This window comes from Orbicella faveolata, unplaced genomic scaffold (genome assembly GCF_042242905.1).
Source record: "Orbicella faveolata isolate gen_17 unplaced genomic scaffold, um_ofav_v1 contig_34, whole genome shotgun sequence".
Taxonomy (NCBI): Eukaryota; Metazoa; Cnidaria; class Anthozoa; order Scleractinia; family Merulinidae; genus Orbicella; species Orbicella faveolata.
The window spans coordinates 34370295-34389626 of record NW_028301563.1 but is presented as its reverse complement, the minus strand read 5'-3'; the positions used below and the strand labels follow the sequence as shown (position 1 = coordinate 34389626).

The window sequence follows — 19332 nt, the reverse complement described above, 5'->3', positions numbered from 1 at the left end:
GGAAAATGGCCTGCAAATGCGTGATTAAATGTGGGAACAGTGACTCCTAATGCTTCTTTGTCTTGGCCAGATATTTTAGCCCTATCACTTTGGCCGCGTTCGCCCCCCAAATCCAAGATGGCATCCGGAAACCGGCATGGAAGCCTTCAGAGCCGCTTTTCAGTTTCACCCTCCCCCTGATGCGGGTCAATGCGCAATTGGGCAAAGAGCCATTTGATTCTTCTCGAAATAGTTCGGATGCTTTAAAAATGGTTGTGAGGAGTATCGGTTGTTTATATACCTGCTCGTTTGCAATGACGTCATACCTCTTCCCAGCCAGGAAAATTTTGTAGTCCAAGGTTCATAGCGCGTTGTACCCGAGGGGTAGAACAGCTCCTCCCACGTGCTGCGGGCACATATAGATCGACTGTCTGTTGACAGATCTCTTTCCCATCTCTCATTTGGTGGAGTAGAATCTGTTTCATCGGTGTTATCCATGTGTTAATAATATTTTCACGGGATGGTACCAAACTAACTACCTGGCCAGTCATCTGGGAAGCCTGGACCCACCTGAGATCTAGAATACAACTTTTGCTATTTGGCCTTGTTCGAAATAACAGCGTTCAGAGCTTCCTGCAGAAAACTACGAAAGAAAAACGGCTATTTTAAAGACCATTGTGAATGCTGTAAGCTGCGCGCTATAACAGAGTATAAGACTGCAGCTTGAGAAAAAGCCACAATGTTGGAACCACAAGACCCTGACCTTTTGTGGATTGTTATCGTTGGGTTTCTTGTCGCTTTCGTGTTGGCCTTTGGTATTGGGGCAAACGATGTAGCGAATTCCTTTGGAACTTCAGTTGGAGCGAAAGTCTTAACTCTTCGTCAAGCTTGTGTTATTGCAACCATCTTTGAACTCGGTGGAGCGATTTTAATCGGCGCAAGAGTGTCAGGTACCAGCTTTCTAATTGAGCGTTTTTGCGTAAAAACAGGCTAGTACAATAAGTGCATGGGCGTTTATTTATTTATTAGTTTGTGGCTTGCAAAAATATAAAATAAAAATAGTACGTCTTGATATGCACCGTTAGGTTTGTACAAAAGCAATCAAAGAAGACGCTATCGGGAGAGTTAGCATCAATTGGGTTAATCCACAACAAACAATGAAAATTTGAGCGTGTAATGTTATACTCTAGTTCTTTCATTTTAAAGCTTGTACATTTTCCGCGTCACATTTCATGTCAAAGTGTCATCGCTACTGATTAATCCTTGAAGTGCACACTCTACAGGGCGATTAAAACGGAAATAGATATTAGTTTCCTTTTCAAGTACGGATGTTTGTAACTTTAGGTAGCAAATGATATTAGCTTTGTACAATTTTAAATAATATTAATTGTTTGTATTCATAAAGTACATAACTCGGAATGCATAAATTATGCCGTGATAAGCTAAGCAGGTGTAATATATCTTCACAAATGAATTCGTGCAATCAGTGTTAAGTGTTATTTATGCTATATAATTACTGCTGTAGTAAGCTTTGTTTTGCATAGGTTGGGGAATTTAACTGAATAAATTCAAGAACAATTCCTACAACGAAGAATGGTTGTGACCCTGAGGCAACATTTCAGCAGATTATATCTAGCAGAACAGGACTCTGCTGCAAAAGTGATGGCAGGCTGGGTTAATCCAATTTAACACTCTGAAATTCTCAGTCTTTTGCTAACATATGATTACACAGTCGCATATCACAAGTTAATATTCCAGTTGTTTAGACTGGAAGTTAAATGCGGTAAATTTTTCTTGTTAATAATTGTCTTGATATTTCTTTGTTTATAGACACGGTGAGAAAAGGCATGATAGATATAAACTCTTTTAATGGCACAGAAGAACTGGCAATGATTGGCTCCCTCAGTGCTCTAAGTGGTACTGGACTATGGCTAATAGTGGCAACTTTTTTCAATCTTCCTGTGTCTGGTACACACAGTGTTGTTGGTGCAACTATGGGTTATGCGTTAGTGGCACATGGACTTTCTGGAGTTAAATGGAAGAATTTTGGACTAATTGGTGAGAGTTTAGTCTGCGATGTGCATGCAAATACTATGAATTTAGAAATATTTTCGCTCCCGCAACCCCAAAATAAAGATTCTCATTATATTTGTCACATGCCTGCTTGAGGTGACATACCCTGCGAGCAGAGGTCCCTTTATCGAAGGGACCTCTGTTCACAGGGTTGAGGGGACACTGACGTGATTAGTGATTCTGATAACTAAGAACAAAAGTTACTCTAAATACAATATGAAAAACGTGGAATGAAAATAAGGAGCTGCTGCATTCTTTTTATACTGCACTTTCTTGCACATGTAAAAATGTTTAATTATTTCATCTGAATTAGCTGTCCCCATAGTAATGTCCTTTGCATATGTGATTCACATTGTTTGAAAAATTTGATGTTGATTTGCATTACTTGGAAATTAAAAGGTTAAGAGTTTCAAAAAGTGTTGTGCTGATGAATACACATATAGCTGATTTTAATAGTTTTAGTATTAGTAAATAGGTTTTTATGTCACTGCATGTTAACCAACCCCAACATAGTTGATGTTGTTTTCTTTATAGCTGCCTCTTGGGTTGTGTCACCATTATTGTCTGGACTTACAAGCTCTCTTTTATTTGTACTTATACGACGTTTTATCCTGTCCAAGGTATGCTTGGGCCAGAGTAAACTTTTATTAGTTCAAATTCCGAAAAGGCTGAGCCAAATATATTTATTTGTACACAATACAGGATGTTGACATCAAAAAATAAATAGGCACCCTTCCTTGAACCTCCAAAATAGGATTAGCACCCTTGGTACTAAATTAAATCAATCATGTATTATTTGTGCAAATTAATGTATCCATGGGCAGGTGCAGATCTATACCAGTTTCAACCATTTCATGGAAATCAGTCAGATTTTTCAGCATGACTTTGGAATGCAGGGAACCGAACTTAAGGGAATAGAACATTTCCTAAATTTAGCGTAAATCTGCACCTGTATGGTGTTATTTCTGCTAAATCTCATATACTTAATATATTTTCAGATTGATTCATTTGATATTGGTCTGAAGGCACTGCCAATATTTTATGCATTCACAATCGCCATCAATTTCTTCTCAGTATTCTATAAGGGATCTCATGGTAAGAAGCAGATAAGAGAACACTAATTATAATGATTATTAAATTTAGTTTTTCTAACCAGCTAGAAGTGGACAAGAGATTTATTATTAATTGGAGCCATTCATGATTGGCATAACTGTTTGATCAGCAGGTATATTTAATATAAAGATTGCTGTGCTACTCTAAATATGAGATTTTTAGCATGGTTTAATTTTGGGTTGCCAAGAAATATCTGTTGTGGTTTAGATTAGTTTTCTTTCGTGTGGTTTGAATTGTAAAACCTGAAAATTAGTGTGTTTTGCGTTTTTGTTTGATTATTATAAGATTCAAAAGTAGTTAATGGATATCACAGAGTTAAGGAGGAAAAAATCAGACTTAGTTTTAACACTAGAACACATATCCAAACCACACATCCATTTATGTCAAGCTTGTTTTTATGAAGGTTAATTTAACACCAGAGTTAATTGCATTTTATTATGTTGTACAGTGTTGCATTTTGACAAGATTCCTCTGTATGGTGTGTTGATCTTGTCATTTGGAAGTGGAATTGTAGCTGCAATTTTAGTTCATTTTGTTGTGAGTCCATACTTAAAGAAGAAAATTCTGAGAGAGGTGTATGGCGATGGAGATGAGAGGGAAAGAACTTTGTCTGGTACTTCTCATAGAGAAGTTTCATTTTCCAAGTCACCAACACTGTCTGAGCCTCGCGGTAACGCAGACAAACAAGACATAACTGGTAAGTTAATCTACTGCATTTTTCACTCCCAGGAGTTTGCAATCCTTTAAGTCCAACTTCTCCACTGAAAACCGCCTTTGGCGAGTTGGATTCCCTCACTAAATATTATTATTATTATCATTATCATTATCATTATCATTATCATTATTATTATTATTATTATTATTATTATTATTATTGGTGACCTTTTGCAATAAAAAATGGGGTCTTGTATGTACCGCTCATCAGTTGTTGATTAACTGGCAGTTGTTGAGAGGTCATTTTGGCAGTTGGGATGGAATTTAATGGCTGTTGCTGTTGTGGAGAGGTGCATGGCCATTGTAGAGAGGTTAAAGTAAGAGTGAATTAATTTATGGACTGTTCGCCAGGACCAAAAAAGGCTGTTGTAGAGTGGTGGCCATGGTAGGTGGCCATCAGTGGAGATTACTAATTAGAATCTCTTTTTTTTTTGGATCCAAACGGTAAAGAAGTGAAAGAACCTCATGAAGAAAGCAATCAGACTGAAGATGACAAAGTTACTTTAACCTTGCCCTTTGAGGCCCAAGTTGTGCCAGCCACTGAAGCTCCAGTCCCAGAGCTCAATAATGATCAGTCTTCGTCTGATGATGTAACATTTGAGACTAAGGAGCTGATTGAAGAAGAAGGCATAAGCGAAGCTCAGAAAGAACGGGCAAAATCACGTGGAATGTCGCTGTTGATGGAAGCACAGAAGAGGATTACTGATGAACCCAAGACTGGGAAGCTGTTTGCATTCTTGCAAATTTTAACGGCGTCCTTTGGAGCTTTTGCTCATGGTGGAAATGATGTGAGGTATGCTAGTATAACCCAAATGATAGTATTTAATGAATAAGAAAGCGAGATTACTGTTACCCAGTTTTGCATGATTGATTTTGTCCTGGGAAGACAATTAGGTCTCTGTGACTTATCTTATTGTAAAACAAATTAACTGTTTTAAGAGAGTAAGTCCTGGCCCTCTTATTGTGGTTGTTCCCATGTGTAATTTTCTTTACTTGCCCAATTACCTTATAGCTCAAGCCTAATTTTACATAATTGTTTTTACTGTAGCAATGCCATTGGTCCTTTGATCTCATTGTGGGTTATTTACTGGTCAGGCATGATACAGGATAAAGTTCTAATTCCTGTCTGGATCCTGGTGTATGGTGGTTTTGGCATATGCATTGGACTGTTTGTGTGGGGACGCCGTGTTATTAAAACAGTAGGGGAGGATCTCACTCCTATAACACCTTCAAGGTACAAGAGATTTAAGTGCAGTTATTGAAGTTTTGAGAATTGTGCCAAAAAAATTTCATCTGATCATCAACACAGGTATTTTCTCTTAAATGTTGAATTATTTACCTTAACACCATTTTGACATATCTCTTGTTGCTACCCTTGCACAAAATTTCAATCTGATTCCTGCAGAGTCTACACTCCTCACCAACAAGCTCGACAAAACAAGCGACTCTTGAAATGGTGGTTGTAGAATTGATCTTGATTGGTTGTAAAACAATATTGTAATATAATGACTGTCAATAAAATTCTAGGGAACCCGATGATGAACGGGGGTGTGGGTGTAGATGTAGACATAGACATAGACATAGACATACTGACAATCAAAATCATCAAAATTTGTTTTACTTTCTGTTTCAGTGGTTTTTTTTTTTAGTGGTTTTACAATTAAACCCATATGGCTCTTAAGGCTCAGACCCTCTCAAGGAGGCGGGGGGGGGGGGGGGGGGTATAATGTTCGTGCTGCTCGTGGGAGGGTATATATAAATTTTCTGGGAGCATCCAATCTTAGCCCGAACTGCTACGTGCATTCTGTTTGTTTTTCAGTGGTTTTGTGATTGAAATTGGTTCAGCGTTGACTGTCCTTTGTGCCTCTAACCTTGGTATTCCCATTAGCACCACTCACTGTAAAGTGGGTTCTGTAGTGATGGTTGGAAGAGTCAGGTCCAGAGAACATGTTGATTGGTCGATATTCAGGAATGTTATACTGGTGTGGGTTGTGACCATGCCATTTGCAGGTCAGTTTCTTTGTGTGATAGTAGCACCATTAAAAGGGATACTACAGTATACATTACTTACAAAAAATTTCAACAATTTTAATTTCAGGCAAAGAAAGTGTCCGAAAATAAATTATCATCTGAAATTTTTAAGCATTTGAAATGTTAAACGTCTGAAATATTTACAGTCCAGAATAAAACTTTTAAATAGCTCCAAAGCTGCTAGTTTCTTTTATGGAGCGAACTCTATAGCTGAGACAGTGCTTGAGATACGTATTAATGACTTGATAGAATGTTTCCCATTGAAGTATTTTCCCGTTGGAGTATCAGTAAAACTGTTATTTTCACAGATGCTGTTTCAGTCTAAAACATGTTTGCAGGCCAAATTTACGTTAGCTATGTTGTGGCAAAGTGTCTGAAATTTGTCTGAAGTGAGGTAAAACTTCACTAACACTGTCTTTTGACATCATTAATTGCTATCACTGAGTACCTACAACTTGTTAAGTACTGTTTCTGCAAAGTCAAACAAGGCAAAAGATTTTCTCTGATATTGATACAATTTACTTGCAAAAAAAATTGGACGTTAAAAAATGTTTTATCAGTTTTGTGACAACTGTAAAATCCCATCATTATTCACCTACCATTTGAAAGAAGCTGAGATGGAAATCATGTATGTTTGCCCATTTTTAAGAGTATTACAGAAATCATAAAAAAATTTAAGAATCCATATGGTTTAGGGGGAAAATGTCTCAAAATTAGAGATGTTTGTATGGATTTTGAACCATGTTTCAAGGTTTATATAACTTAATGGTCTGTGTTCATCCTAAAAGCATCAAACTTGGTCAAATGACTACTCTCAATGTGATCTTTCATGTGGTGGTGTCAGTCTATCGATTGGTTAAAATTTGAACCTTGCCTCATTTTGGAATGGCCTATAAAGGTTCCACCCAGGGCTGGGTTACATTGTCTTCCTCTAAAATGCCATGTGCAGTTGGACAAGTGCACTCACTTGGAAAAATTTTTTGCTAGAATAAATTATTAGATTTTAAATATAACATAATAATTGGTTTTCTTTTTTTTTTTTTTTTTTTTTCAGGTTTGATATCAGCAGGTCTTTATGCCGCATTGCAAGAAGCTATATGACACACAAGATAGTACATGTATGAATTTCTCTGTACTAGTGTTGTACTAGTTACAAGTGGATAATTTGATGGTTACAGTGATTTTCTTTCTTTGGTCGGTAACTATGGCTAGAAACATTGATATTGCAACTTACAAGAATTTAGAAATCACTCTTTGGAAGTAAAGACTAGAGGTTCGGCATCTACAGAACCTCAAGACAAGAGAGTTTCGATCTACTAAGTGTGTTTTGAATGTGATTTAAAAATTGGTCTAGTTTATAACAAGCAATAGTAAAGGCTAGCACCATCCAGGTGTTGTACAGTTTGACCCCACTAATTCGAACCCTGCTAATTTGGTTACTTTGAATTCCCCATTGTTTCAAACTCAAAACCATCTTCCTTGGGTTTGCCCTTCAGTCATTTACCATCAGTTATGTCAAACTCCTGCTCTTTCAAACTATTTTTCATTTCCCCTGAGAGTTCAAAGTAGTGGGGTTCAACTGTAGATTGTGTCGTAAAAAAGTGACAAATTATGTTTAAATTATTTTGAATCAACAGAATATCGGATAGTCTTTCTTAATATGTTTTGCATTTTCGTGTTACAAGTACTACTGGTAACTTAACTTTTCATACCCTCTCGGCCAGTCTCACTGAGATTTTTACAAATGTTCTGTAGTCTAGCGACATAATTTTGTTTCTTCCATCGCATTTCTGTAGCTCTAACCAGGCATATTCTTCTAGTAGTTGTCGTTTTGAAGAGTAAGATGATCGGTGAAAGAGAGCTGTTTGCGCCATCTTTCCTTCATGAGCCCACGAACATACCTTGGTGGGTGGGGCAGGGGGTTGTGGGAGGAATGGGAGATTGAGTGATTACTTGAAAGAATTCCTGCCCAAAAGGCTTTTGTAGCTCAACCATTTTTGGTCAAAAACCTGGTTGCTAGGCAGTGTTACATAACTGAAGGTAATGTTGACGTCACTAAAATAAAAAAAATAGTTTAGTACTTCAACAATGACTACTTAATATACACTTAACGTTTGTTCGAGCGGTGTAAAAATATTGGAATATTTTCGGAAATATATTTATTGAGAATTTAAAGGATGCATTGTCTTCTTACTAAATTATAATTAAGTCTGTGATCAAGAATTATTTTAATATATTTCTGGTTGGAAAATGTAATATATATTTCATCAATTGAAAGGCTTATGATTGTATTTTTCCCATAAATCATCAGTTCCGAAACAACGAAACATACAAGTTTAGTTTGTTGTATCCAAGGTCACGTGGCTGATTTCACAACATGTGCTCGTTTTATCTGGGCTGCACTCTGTAACTAACTAGTAAACAGCGATCGGAACGCGTTCTCTGTATGACCTGAGACCGTAGGGAGTTTAAGCAACGACGACGGGGACGCCGAGGACGACGCCTAGTCAAAATTGAATTTATATTTTACCAGTAAATTTCGCAATTGTCTAGATCTATTCAGTACGCCAGTGGCTCTAAAAACGCGCTCGGGCTAAATATGCAAAGACAATGTTCAATTCCAAATGGAAAGACAGAAAATTAACCGTGGTCGTTCGCGTTCCACAGACCACGCAGAACTTGATCATTTCACATTCTCGTGTTTTGTAGAGGGCGGCAAAGAAATGTACAAAGATTTATAACGCACGTGCACAGCTATTCTGCTCATTAAACCTTTTTTCTGGTGACGTTCTCGTTACCGTCGTCGTCGTGGTTTGCTTAAGCTCTCTGGTTTATATCTAGAGACGTACGTTTGTCTTAACACACGGGATTTGGTCGTAATACTATTAATCTTCGTGTACACTGAGGGTAACATGCCAAAGGTATGAAATGTGTTGACGCAACAAGCAAGAAATATCACGTGTAGAATTTAGGTCAAACAAAGCTAACATCATCAATGTGTTTAAGATCAGCGTTTTTCACGTTCACACGTCTTCATTTCAAAATTGTACAAGAGTTTGACGCATGAGTCATTATCACCAAAGTGTACAATACACAGTTTAAAGTGCTATTAGTAATGTAATTCATATTTTGTAATTAAAAATGCTTCTTTTATCACTTGATGTCACTCCAATACAAGTGAATTTTTGTCTTGAGGTCATTAGTTCTTTCCTTTCATTTTAAATCAACACCAAATCTTCAAAATTTCCTATTTCCATAAATTTTACAAAACCTTTGAGAACAACTATTTATCTCTAAATATAAAAAATCACCAAAAAATTTACGAAACAGTCTAAAACATAGATATGTGGGATGAGCAGAGAGATTCTTGACTGCTTGAAACGTGAACGAGATATTTGCATTAAAACCATAATACCCAGCCAAAATACGGCCTTCATGTAGACCCCCGCCTTAAGGAGCCATAATCGAGGACGGAGACCGTAAGTCTTTGGATCCGTGCGTGCCTATGATATAGGACTTTGCTATTTTTAGAAACAAATTAACTGCGCGCATCTTGCCTAACTCCTAGGCATCAATGTTTCGCCGTGGTCAATCGTTTCAATATTTCTTGTTAATTTGAACATCGGAGAATATTCAAGTTAGGCATTATGTTAAGACACATTTTGTTGAGCATTTTCTAAATAACAGAAGAATGGCTTACATTTGAGCGTGAGCTGGGGTGATTTTACCCAGTAAAATTACACATAAAAACTTTCGCTTTCATTGGCAACTTAATTATTCCGGTGAGTCTTGTTCTTTAAATATATTGGACACCGTTTTCCTGCTAGAGAGGACCAATTTAGGTGCAAAACCTTCTACTTTCTACACGACCACCTTTCGCGTTCAGTTCGCGATGATTAAACACTCGTCTAACTGACCCTTCGAGAAAAAGCGGCTGCTAGAAGTCTAATTAAACTACAATGGGCGACAAAAGTAGTTGAGACACTTTTAGAAAATGAAGTTTTTCGATATTGAAGCACTAATTCTATTCTATTCCATCTAGCGTTAATTCATTTGATATCCCCGGCCCTCCAATTCAATGTTGTGTAGGCGCTGTGGTCTGTGCAGTCTAAGAAATAGAAAAACCAACATTGTTTAGGAGGGAAGGACGGGAAATGTTTCCAAGACGCTCGAAAATCGAATTTTACTGCCAAACGTGTCAACACTTTTGTCGTCCATTGTAGTTTCGACGTTTGAAAAGTTCGGCATCTCAATAAAGTGCTGTTCCAAGGTCAAACTAGTCCCAGGGTACTGAGCCAGTCCAGGCTGAAAGAATGGCTAACCCGCTCCAGATTGAAATGATCGTTTTTAAAGCCCTGGCCAAACGGAGTCGCAAGTAGACGCAAGTTCTCAACTTGCGTCTACTTGCGACTCCGTTTGGCCAAGCCTTGCGTGCCCTTGCGTTGACTTGCGTTGACTTGCGATGACTTTCGCTCACTTTGGTCGAAATCAAATTTGCACGCAAGTCGACGCAAGTTTTTCACTGTTTGGCTACCCAACCCAGGTCAACGCAAGTTGAGTGACGTCCATTAACCTATTATTAGCCAATGAAATACAGGATATGTCTGCCTTGAAATAGGTTTTTTGCGACCTGCGTGTACTTGCGAGGAAACTTGCGAGTCCGTTTGGCCACCCAACGCAAGTCTCTACGCAAGTTCAACTTGTGGCTACTTGCGACTACTTGCGAGTCCGTTTGACCAGGGCTTAATTCAGTCGCTTTAATTTCAGATGCTTTACTGAATTTATTTCCCCTTAGTTTCAGACACTTTCAGATTTATTCATATACTCTCAGACTTTCATTTCAAGGTGTTATGTTAGGCTCATGACATTATGGCGTCTGAGCAGGCATTATTAAAACGACCACCTAACCTGCTTTTGTTGTCTTATTTTCAGACGACGACACCAAACAAGTTAAAACGTTTGTTTTGGACTCCGATCAACAGATATTTTTTTGCACTGAAAATACTCGTTTGTAAGGATTTCAGAAGTGCCTCAAATTACAACGAGCTCGAAGGAAAAAACGATGGCATTTTCAAGAAATGATTCTAAAAATGATGATGCCTGTTTTGCGGAATTTAAGAATGCTCCTAAAGACCTCACAGGGCAAGCCCTAATCCTTCATAGTCACGCTACTGGACAAGAAACACAACAAAACACGGAAGAAAATTGTAATGCTGAAATCATAAGCAGGAATTGTACATCACATATGAAACACGAAACAACGGTTAATGTGGAGATCAAGGTGCAGGGAACTGAAATTTGTATCAATGTTTCAGGATGTTCTGTAGCTAAATTTGGCTCTGATGCCAAAGCATTGGAAGTGCAGAGCTGCAAATTGTGTAGCAAGGATTGTTACAGCTCGTCGGATGAAGAACGCGAGGCATCGGTCGCGTTGAAGATTGCAGAGGTGCAAGCAGATAGCCACGCCCATGTTAACATGTTGATTTATTCACCAATGCCAGTTATTCCAAAACGTGGGTGCATGAAAACTTCTCAGTATTTCTTAATTATAACGGAACTGAAAGACCTACGAGGTACAGGCGACTTTGATGGACATGAACAACTGATTGAAACACAGATGGCAAAATTCAAGTCAGCGCCAGATTCTGATATGGAAATGAGTTTGCAGATTGAGCGAGCAATGGCGCTATATTATCAAAACAACATTAGAGACACAAAGAAAATTTTAAAAATTGTCAAAGAACAAAAGAAACAACTAAAAAACCCAGGAATTCTTGTAGGGCGAGCCTTAAATCTTCTGACAGCGGTCTACAAACGTGAAGGGAAATTTGGTAAGGCGATGGAATGTGTGAAAAATTCACGCGCTTGTCTTGAAGGCCAGGACTCTGCTTATGATAAAGCAGAGTTACATCACAGTTATGGCGCCTTAATTATAGCTATGCCTGCTGCGATGGATCCCAAAACTGTCCAAGCCACGAAGGAAGAGGCTTACAAATTTTATCAAATGGCAGATCATTATGAACTTCAAAAGTATTTTCACATCAAAATGGCGGCCCTCCTGTTGGAATCACGCTTTAGAGGAGAAAAAACCGTAGATTTCCCCTGCAAAGATGATGTTATGAATGCAAAGAAACACCTTGACTTCGTTGAATCCAAATTAGTTGACAACGAATCGTTAGGAACAAGAATAACATTTCTTCTTTTGCGATCTGATCAGTACCTTTACGAAGACAACGTTGCCATGGCAATGGAGAAAGCTCAAGAGGCGAGCGCCCTCATCCACCAACATGGATTCAAGCTTGAATTTGCTTCTGCCAAAAGCCGTATTGATCGCCTGTCCACGATGATATGGCAAGAAAACGAGGAATGGCGAGAGACGGAGTTCAGCTCCAGCTCGGGTACAAGTGACCATCTTGCTGAAAGCGAGAGAGCACATTCCGATTAGTTTGGCAAATAAAGATGCATTGGATCAATCGATTACAATTATTTCCCTTTTAAAGATAAGGCAAATCATTGAAACGACACTTGCTCAGGTTGAAAGCCATACTATTCCAGTCCATCATTTACACAGCCAATCAGTGTGTGTAGTCCACCATGATTGACAGTTAACTTCTTCTTGGCAGCTCTGTTCATCAAACGCCAAGACGGAGCGCTTTGTTGTGCATTTGAAAACTTCTGCATAAGGGATAATTAAAACAATATAGTAATAAGAAAAGCAAATGTATGTATCGCTCAGCTTTTAAAGAGACAAAATGAAGTTCACCTTTAGTAATAGCGCAACTTTTGAGTTTTAAAGTGTTAGTCTGAGAAAAAAGAGAGATATCTGGCAGTTCTTCAAGGAAAGTGTTATTTAAGTTCGAGACGGCAGGGTTCTGTACCGTGGTAAAAATGATTTACTTAATTAGTAGTAGTTTCTAAAGAAATTGTTATGTTGCACCCACATAGCAAGTTGGATTTGATGATTTAGCGACTTGGTGAAGCTGATTCATCGTTTCGAGCCTTTAGGGACCGTTCAGCTTTTATGGGGTGGGGTGGGGTGGGGTGGGGTGGGGTGGGGTGGGGTGGGGAGAGGGGTGTGGTGGGATTTGACTAGATAGTCCCTGATATAAATAATGACTTCCCCTCTTCATCAGAAAGTTTTTACCTGACCCCTTCTCGTACCCGTAAATTTTGGGATGACCTCCCGCCATGAAAATTAAAAAGTTAAAAATTGTTGCAATCTGAAAAATAAATTATACCAGTTTCAAGGCAGTTGAAACAGGTTTTGACAATGCACCAGTTGTTTGGTCATAGCACCTTGATCAGAGCTGACATTGTCTTGACTGTTTTATGAAAGGAAGCTGCATGATGCTTAGTGAAGGTTTGAGTGTGTTTACAGGGCTCAAAGAAGGGGGAGCCGGGACATGCTCCCCCGGGAAATATTGTGTTTTCAGAACTTCAAGAACGTTATTTTAGGCATTCTGGCCGAACTTTTGCACTAGAATATTTTTAGATGCTCTCATCACAACAACCATATTCAAATAGAAATAGACAAAGCCTGAAAGAAAAGCTGACGTTGCCTTTTTTAAGGGAGGTCACTTGTGGAGGTTCAGCTATATTTAGCAACCAAATTCTTAAGTGAGGTTAAGTGAGGGCAAGTTTCCAGGGAAAATTTGAATTTTCCGAGCCCCCAGGAACGCTAGTTATTTTAGGTATTCTGGCAGAATGTTTGCACTATTATAGATGCTGTCATTACAACACTTATGTTATACCTACTATTTACTGTTCATTTTCTATTGTTATTCTTGTAAACTGAAGATTGATGATGTTTCATCCGAAACGTGTCATGTAAATACAATATGAGTTTTAAACACATCGTGTGGCACCTGAAAGCAATATATACCTATAATCAAGTAAAAATAGACAAAAGCATGGCAAAAAGCTTACGTCGCCTGTGTTTTATCAAAGGGAGGTTATTTGTGGAGGTTGAGGTATATTTAGCAACCAAATGCTTAGTAGAGGTTTAGTTCCTGCTGTAGGATACCTAACAACGTAAGGGCGTCCAGGGGCTTGCTCCCACAGAAAAGTTTGAAAATTTCATAATCTCAGGAACGGTATTTTAGGAGAAGGCAGCTGAAAAAAGGGATACAGCAATAAGCCAAAAAATACACTAGACGTTAACACTTTTATGAATAAAACAATAAGAAAACTAAGTTTTCATATTACAACCATTTATTTACAATTCTGGGAATTTCTTAACGAAATCCGAAGAAATCTTAATGCAGGAATGTAATCCAACATTTCAGTTAATTGTAGCATTGAGAACTGAGTTCAGAAATTTCTAATGGCGATAATGCCAACTTATTATTCATTCCTTGCGGGGAAAAAATACTGATCAGAATTATTGAACAATGATTTCGGCATAGGTGCTCTTTGCTTTATAACTTCCGCTGATCGATTGAGCCGGCGGTTACGCCCGAAACCAACAGAGACAAATGAAGAAACACGGAAGCGTAATGCCCTTTATACAACTATAAATGCGGGTTAATTTGACGACTAATATACGGCCATTACGGTAAGTTATCTTGCCACTTTCCCTCAGGAAACTGTAGAAAATGTCTATAACGGGTACTAGGGTGTTTTCAGTTCATATCCAGCACAGAAGCTGTTTGAGAAGCGTTTGGGAAATTCAGTGGCTAAAGCGGAAGCTAATTTCATAAGTTAGCTACAACAAAACCCACATCAGACAATTCCTTTAATTTCTTGTTTGAACATCATAGAATTCTCAAGCTAGGCATAATGTAAAGACACATTTTATTGAGCATTTTCTACTACTGAAGAATGACTTACATTTAATTTAGCGCAAGCCTTTTCTTGGTAAAAATGCACATAAAATCTTTCACTTTCAGTAGCAACTTCCGGTGAGTCTTGTTCTTGAAAAGTATTGACCATTGATGCCTACTAGAATCAAAAGGCCCGATTCAGGTGCAAAACGTTTTATAGGCTGATGCTAAGTCTAATTGGCCGATCCAAAAGTACCCATACTAGTCCATATACAGAATGACAATGATGACATGAAGTCGTCGAAACGTCATGTGTAGCGTTCCCAGCGCGGCTGGCACGAGGTGTAGCGTACTTGAGTTCACCAGGTCAACCACAGTGAAATAACAGACGGACAGCAGACTTCAAAAGACATGTTTATTGGACTGATCATGGATCAGGCTAGCCGACTTATTACAACACTTGCGGTAAAAACTAAAAAGGAATGCACGATTGTCTAAGCTCAAGAAATGAGCGAAAATACAAATAATTCAACGACGGAAATGAGAATGGAAAACTAATGGAAACTAAATGATAGTGACTTATGTCTGATCTTGACTCCAGGGAGAGAAATGACTCCAACTTATAAAGGAAAAACTCTGAAAAACTCCTATGAACTCCTCTTTACGGCCGTGAAAACTCCTTAAAAGTGAGATGTTCGCGTGGAAAGAGACCCAATATACTTCTATGACGTAAAGGAAATTGAATTAAACGTTCTTTGTACTTCGTGTCAACTGACGTGACATCATGTTGCTTCACTTTCGTTAATTTTCTTGCTTAGAAATTATAAAAGTTAAAACAATTTATGGATCATAAAAAGGTATATTAGCTAAAAGAGGTCCGGCATACGAAAAGTTTGGCATTTGAATAAACTGCTGCTCCAAGATCAAAATAGACCCAGAGGGCGGCTAGAGTGAAAGAATGGCTAACCCGCGCCATATTGAAATAATTAGTCGCTTTAAATAATTTCAAAAGTAAATTTCAGTCCTCTTAGTTTCAGACGCTTTCAGACTCATTCAGATACTCTCTGACTTTCAATTCAAGGTGTTATGTTAGGCTCATGATAACAACGGCGCCTGAACAAGGCGTATAAACGACCACCTAACTTGTTATTGCCGTCTTATTATTTTCAGGAGACGACTAAGCAAGTAAGCAATATTGAGTATCCTGATTTTGACTTGCATCTACGAATAATTAAAATACTCGGTTGTAAGGATTCAGAAGTGCATCAAATTACAACTGAGCTCGAAGAAAACAGCGATGGCATTTTCAAGAAATGATTCTAAAACTGATGATGTCTGTTTTGCGGAATTTAAGAATGTTCCTAAAGACCTCACTGGACAAGCTCTAACCCTTCATAGTCACGCTAATGGACAAGAAACACGACAAAACACGGAAGAAATTTCTCATGCTGAAATCATAAGCAGGAATTGCACGTCACATATGAAACACGAAAGAACGGGTAATGTGGAGATCAAGGTACAGGGAACTGAAATTTGCATCAATGTTTCAGGATGTGCTGTGGCTCAACTTGGCTCTGATACCAAAGCATTGGAAGTGAAGAGCTGCAAATTGTGCAGCAAGAATTGTTACAGCTCGTCGGATGAAGAATGCGAGGCATCGGTCGCGTTGAAGATTTCAGAGGTGCAAGCAGATAGCCACGCCCATGTTAACATGTTGATTTATTCACCAATGCCAGTTATTCCAAAACGTGGCTGCGTGAACACTTCTCAGTATTTCTTAATTATAACAAAACTGAAAGAACTACAAGATACAGGCGACTTTGATGGACATGAGAAAATGGTAGAAAAACAGATGGCGAAATTGAAGACGGATACAGACTCTGACATGGAAATGAGTCTACAGATTGAGCGAGCAATGGCGCTATATTTTCAAAACAACATAAAAGATGCCAAGAAAATTTTAAAAATTGTGGTAAAGCAAGAGAAACAACTGAAAAACCCAGGCATTCTAGTAGGGCGAGCCTTAAATCTTCTGACAGCGGTGCACAAGCGTCAAAAGAAATTTGGTAACGCGATGGAATGTGTGGAAAGAGCGCGCACTTGTCTTGAAGGTCAGGACTCGGCGAATGATAAAGCGGAGTTACATCACAGTTATGGCGCCTTAATTACAGCTATACCAGCTGCGAAGGAACCTGAAACTGCCCACGCCACTAAGAAAGAAGCTTACAAATCTTATAAAATGGCGGGCCACTACACAGAGAATGATGAATTTCAAGAGTATGTTCACGTCAAAATGGCGGCTTTGCTGCTGGGATCTCGCTCCAGCGGAGAAAGAATCGTAGACAAAGATGATGTTATGAATGCAAAGAAACACCTTGACTTCGTTGAATCCAAATTAACTGACAATGAATCGTTAGGAACAAGAATAACATTTCTTCTTTTGCGATCTGATCAGTACCTTTACGAAGACAACGTTGCCATGGCAATGGAGAAAGCTCAAGAGGCGAGCGCCCTCATCCACCAACATGGATTCAAGCTTGAATTTGCTTCTGCCAAAAGCCGCATTGACCGCCTGTCTTCGATGATACGGCAAGAACACGAGGAATGGCGAGAGACGAAGTTCAGCTCCAGCTCGGGTACAAATGACTATCTCGCTGAAAGCGGGAGCACGCATTCCGATTAGTTTGGCAAATAAAGATATGCTGGATCAATCAATCGAAATTATTTCCTTTTACAGATTAGGCAAATCATTGAAACGAAGCTTGCTCAGGTTGAAAGCCATACTACTCCAGTCCATCATTTACACAGCCAATCAGTGTGTGTTGTCCACCATGATTGACAGTCGACTTCTTCTCGGCAGCTCTGTTCACCAAACGCCAAGGCGGAGCGCTTTATTGAACATTTGAAAACTTCTGCAAAAGAGATAATTAAAACAATATAGTAATAAGAAAAGCCAATGTATGTGTTACTATGAAATCCAGAAAAGGGAGGGGTAACTGGAAGTTCTTGAAGGGAACAGCTCCCCACCTCCCCTTGCTCCGGCGCCCTCATCTTTGGTGCTATTCTTTGATCAAATGGGAAAGTCTTCGAGCGCTGAAACAAAAATTTGCGACAAAAAAAAAGAATTTCATTCCCCTTGACAGCTCTGTACCCATATTTAAAAAAAAAGTCCGGATGCCCATAATTCTCGCCACCCCAGCCCACCTCCCTTAAAAATAAACGGGCACAGTCACCGGGAATGGTTTAAGCCGTGACTTTTTTGACAAGTTATGTTTTTTTTCAGGATTCTCCTAACCCCCAGCGAATTTTGCATTCCTTACCCAACAGCAGTAGAAGTACAAAACACTGATCAGGATTTTCCTCCTCATGGGTGGTTGTGCCTAAATCCTACCGCTCAGAAGGACAACCGAGAAGTACTAGGAGCGAGTTTCCGAGTCGAGCAGTTTCCGGAAATTGTCGGGGGAAAAATTAACGCCCGGGCGGAGTGTGGGGGTATTCAGCGGACACACTTTTATATAAAAATACGTTGTGTAAGTGATCCCGTAAAATTAAAGGACATTTCACTTGCACATACGTAACAAGACATACTTTTCCCGCGTAAAATGTAAATATGGCGGACAAAGTGGACGAGGAATATCTCCGTCTGCATTTGCATGATTATAGAAAGGAAAGTGGCTATGTCTTTGGTTTTTTCGAGGGTGATCTTAAAGAATTTCTCGAAGAATATATGTCTCCGAATTCAAGCTATTTTGTTCTGTCAGATCGCCATAGTAAGGAATCTTACTTGCAGGAGGAATGCGAATTTATGCAAGATTTGCCGAGATGATGACGGAGAAGACTGGGTGGGCTGCGACGGGTGCGCCCAATATTTCCATGCGAACTGCCTCGGTGTCAGTTATTCCAAAGTCCTCTCACAGCCATTCTTCTTTTGCCCTCATTGACAACCATTTTTATAGTTGATTGCATTATAAACTAGCCCCAGATTATTTGTCTTAGACAAGATTTTTGTTTTTAAACCAGTCTTAATTCCATTTGTAAATTCTTGAGCCTCTTACCATGCAGTTGTTTTGAACACGGCATAACATTATATCGATTCTGTGTCAGTAAACCTAAAAGTGAAACTAAGAAAAATTAATACTCTTCTGTTTTTTCTTTGCCGTTAAATTAATTAAACCTTAGTCAGCTGCCACAGTGATGGAACAACGTACTTCAGTATGCCTCGGAAAAAGACCACGTTTGTCCGCTTTATATCAATGCAGAACTCGGAATGCTACCATTCGATTGTAATGAATTTTTGCCGGACGATACGCGCGCAACGGCGTAATTGTAACTTATGTACAGAAGAGGGGAAAAAGAATTGAGTATTATAAATTCGCAAACAGAGGTAAATATGATACCAGGTGTGCAACATTGAGCGAATGCACACTTTTGAAAGTTTTAAGCGTTATTTGATGACAATTGATGACACCTGAATAAAGTAATTTAAGGTCATTCCCCAGTATTGCATTGCGCATCCCTATTGCACATAATTTCACGCGTGATTAGCGCGCGCATTAAAAAATGGCGGCTTTTTTTACAGCTGGACCTCGCCATAGAGGTAAATCGTCATTTTCTCGCAAACGAGTATGGTGACCTATCATTTTTTTCTGTTGTTTTGAAT

At 38.8% G+C, this 19332-nt stretch overlaps 3 protein-coding genes across 4 annotated transcripts; all 3 read left to right on the top strand.

Moving 5' to 3' along the window:
- The first annotated feature begins 351 nt into the window (after window positions 1–351).
- On the top strand, window positions 352–9087 carry LOC149105923 (sodium-dependent phosphate transporter 1-B-like). Of its 2 annotated transcripts, XM_089271706.1 has the most exons (9): window positions 352–929; window positions 1810–2037; window positions 2587–2672; window positions 3051–3147; window positions 3614–3862; window positions 4330–4672; window positions 4928–5113; window positions 5699–5889; window positions 6965–9087. In XM_089271706.1, the coding sequence occupies exons 1-9, from the start codon at window positions 719–721 to the stop codon at window positions 7009–7011; spliced, it is 1638 nt and encodes a 545-aa protein (XP_089127832.1). In that variant the 5' UTR covers window positions 352–718; the 3' UTR covers window positions 7012–9087. The 2 variants fall into 2 exon arrangements, with proteins under 2 accessions (XP_089127832.1, XP_089127831.1); XM_089271705.1 differs by lacking the exon at window positions 6965–9087 and having other exon boundaries at window positions 5699–6029.
- Window positions 9088–10705: 1618 nt separating this feature from the next.
- LOC149105922 (uncharacterized) lies at window positions 10706–12690 on the top strand. Its single transcript, XM_089271708.1, has one exon. It carries the CDS (start codon window positions 10973–10975, stop codon window positions 12353–12355), a length of 1383 nt encoding a protein of 460 aa, XP_089127834.1. The 5' UTR covers window positions 10706–10972; the 3' UTR covers window positions 12356–12690.
- A 1677-nt stretch (window positions 12691–14367) lies between these two features.
- LOC110049129 (uncharacterized) lies at window positions 14368–17892 on the top strand. The gene is made up of 2 exons (XM_020754904.2): window positions 14368–14464; window positions 15843–17892. The coding sequence occupies exon 2, from the start codon at window positions 15970–15972 to the stop codon at window positions 17353–17355; it is 1386 nt and encodes a 461-aa protein (XP_020610563.2). The 5' UTR covers window positions 14368–14464; window positions 15843–15969; the 3' UTR covers window positions 17356–17892.
- The last annotated feature ends 1440 nt before the right edge of the window (window positions 17893–19332 follow it).

Bases quoted from the DNA above. Each gene is read 5' to 3' on its own strand.
- LOC149105922 (XM_089271708.1), top strand. From the start codon at position 10,973: ATGGCATTTTCAAGAAATGATTCTAAAAATGATGATGCCTGTTTTGCG.
- LOC110049129 (XM_020754904.2), top strand. From the start codon at position 15,970: ATGGCATTTTCAAGAAATGATTCTAAAACTGATGATGTCTGTTTTGCG.
- LOC149105923 (XM_089271705.1), top strand. From the start codon at position 719: ATGTTGGAACCACAAGACCCTGACCTTTTGTGGATTGTTATCGTTGGG. The intron at 930-1,809 runs GTACCAGCTTTC...CTTTGTTTATAG, and splicing joins AATCGGCGCAAGAGTGTCAG to ACACGGTGAGAAAAGGCATG. The intron at 2,038-2,586 runs GTGAGAGTTTAG...TTTTCTTTATAG, and splicing joins GAAGAATTTTGGACTAATTG to CTGCCTCTTGGGTTGTGTCA.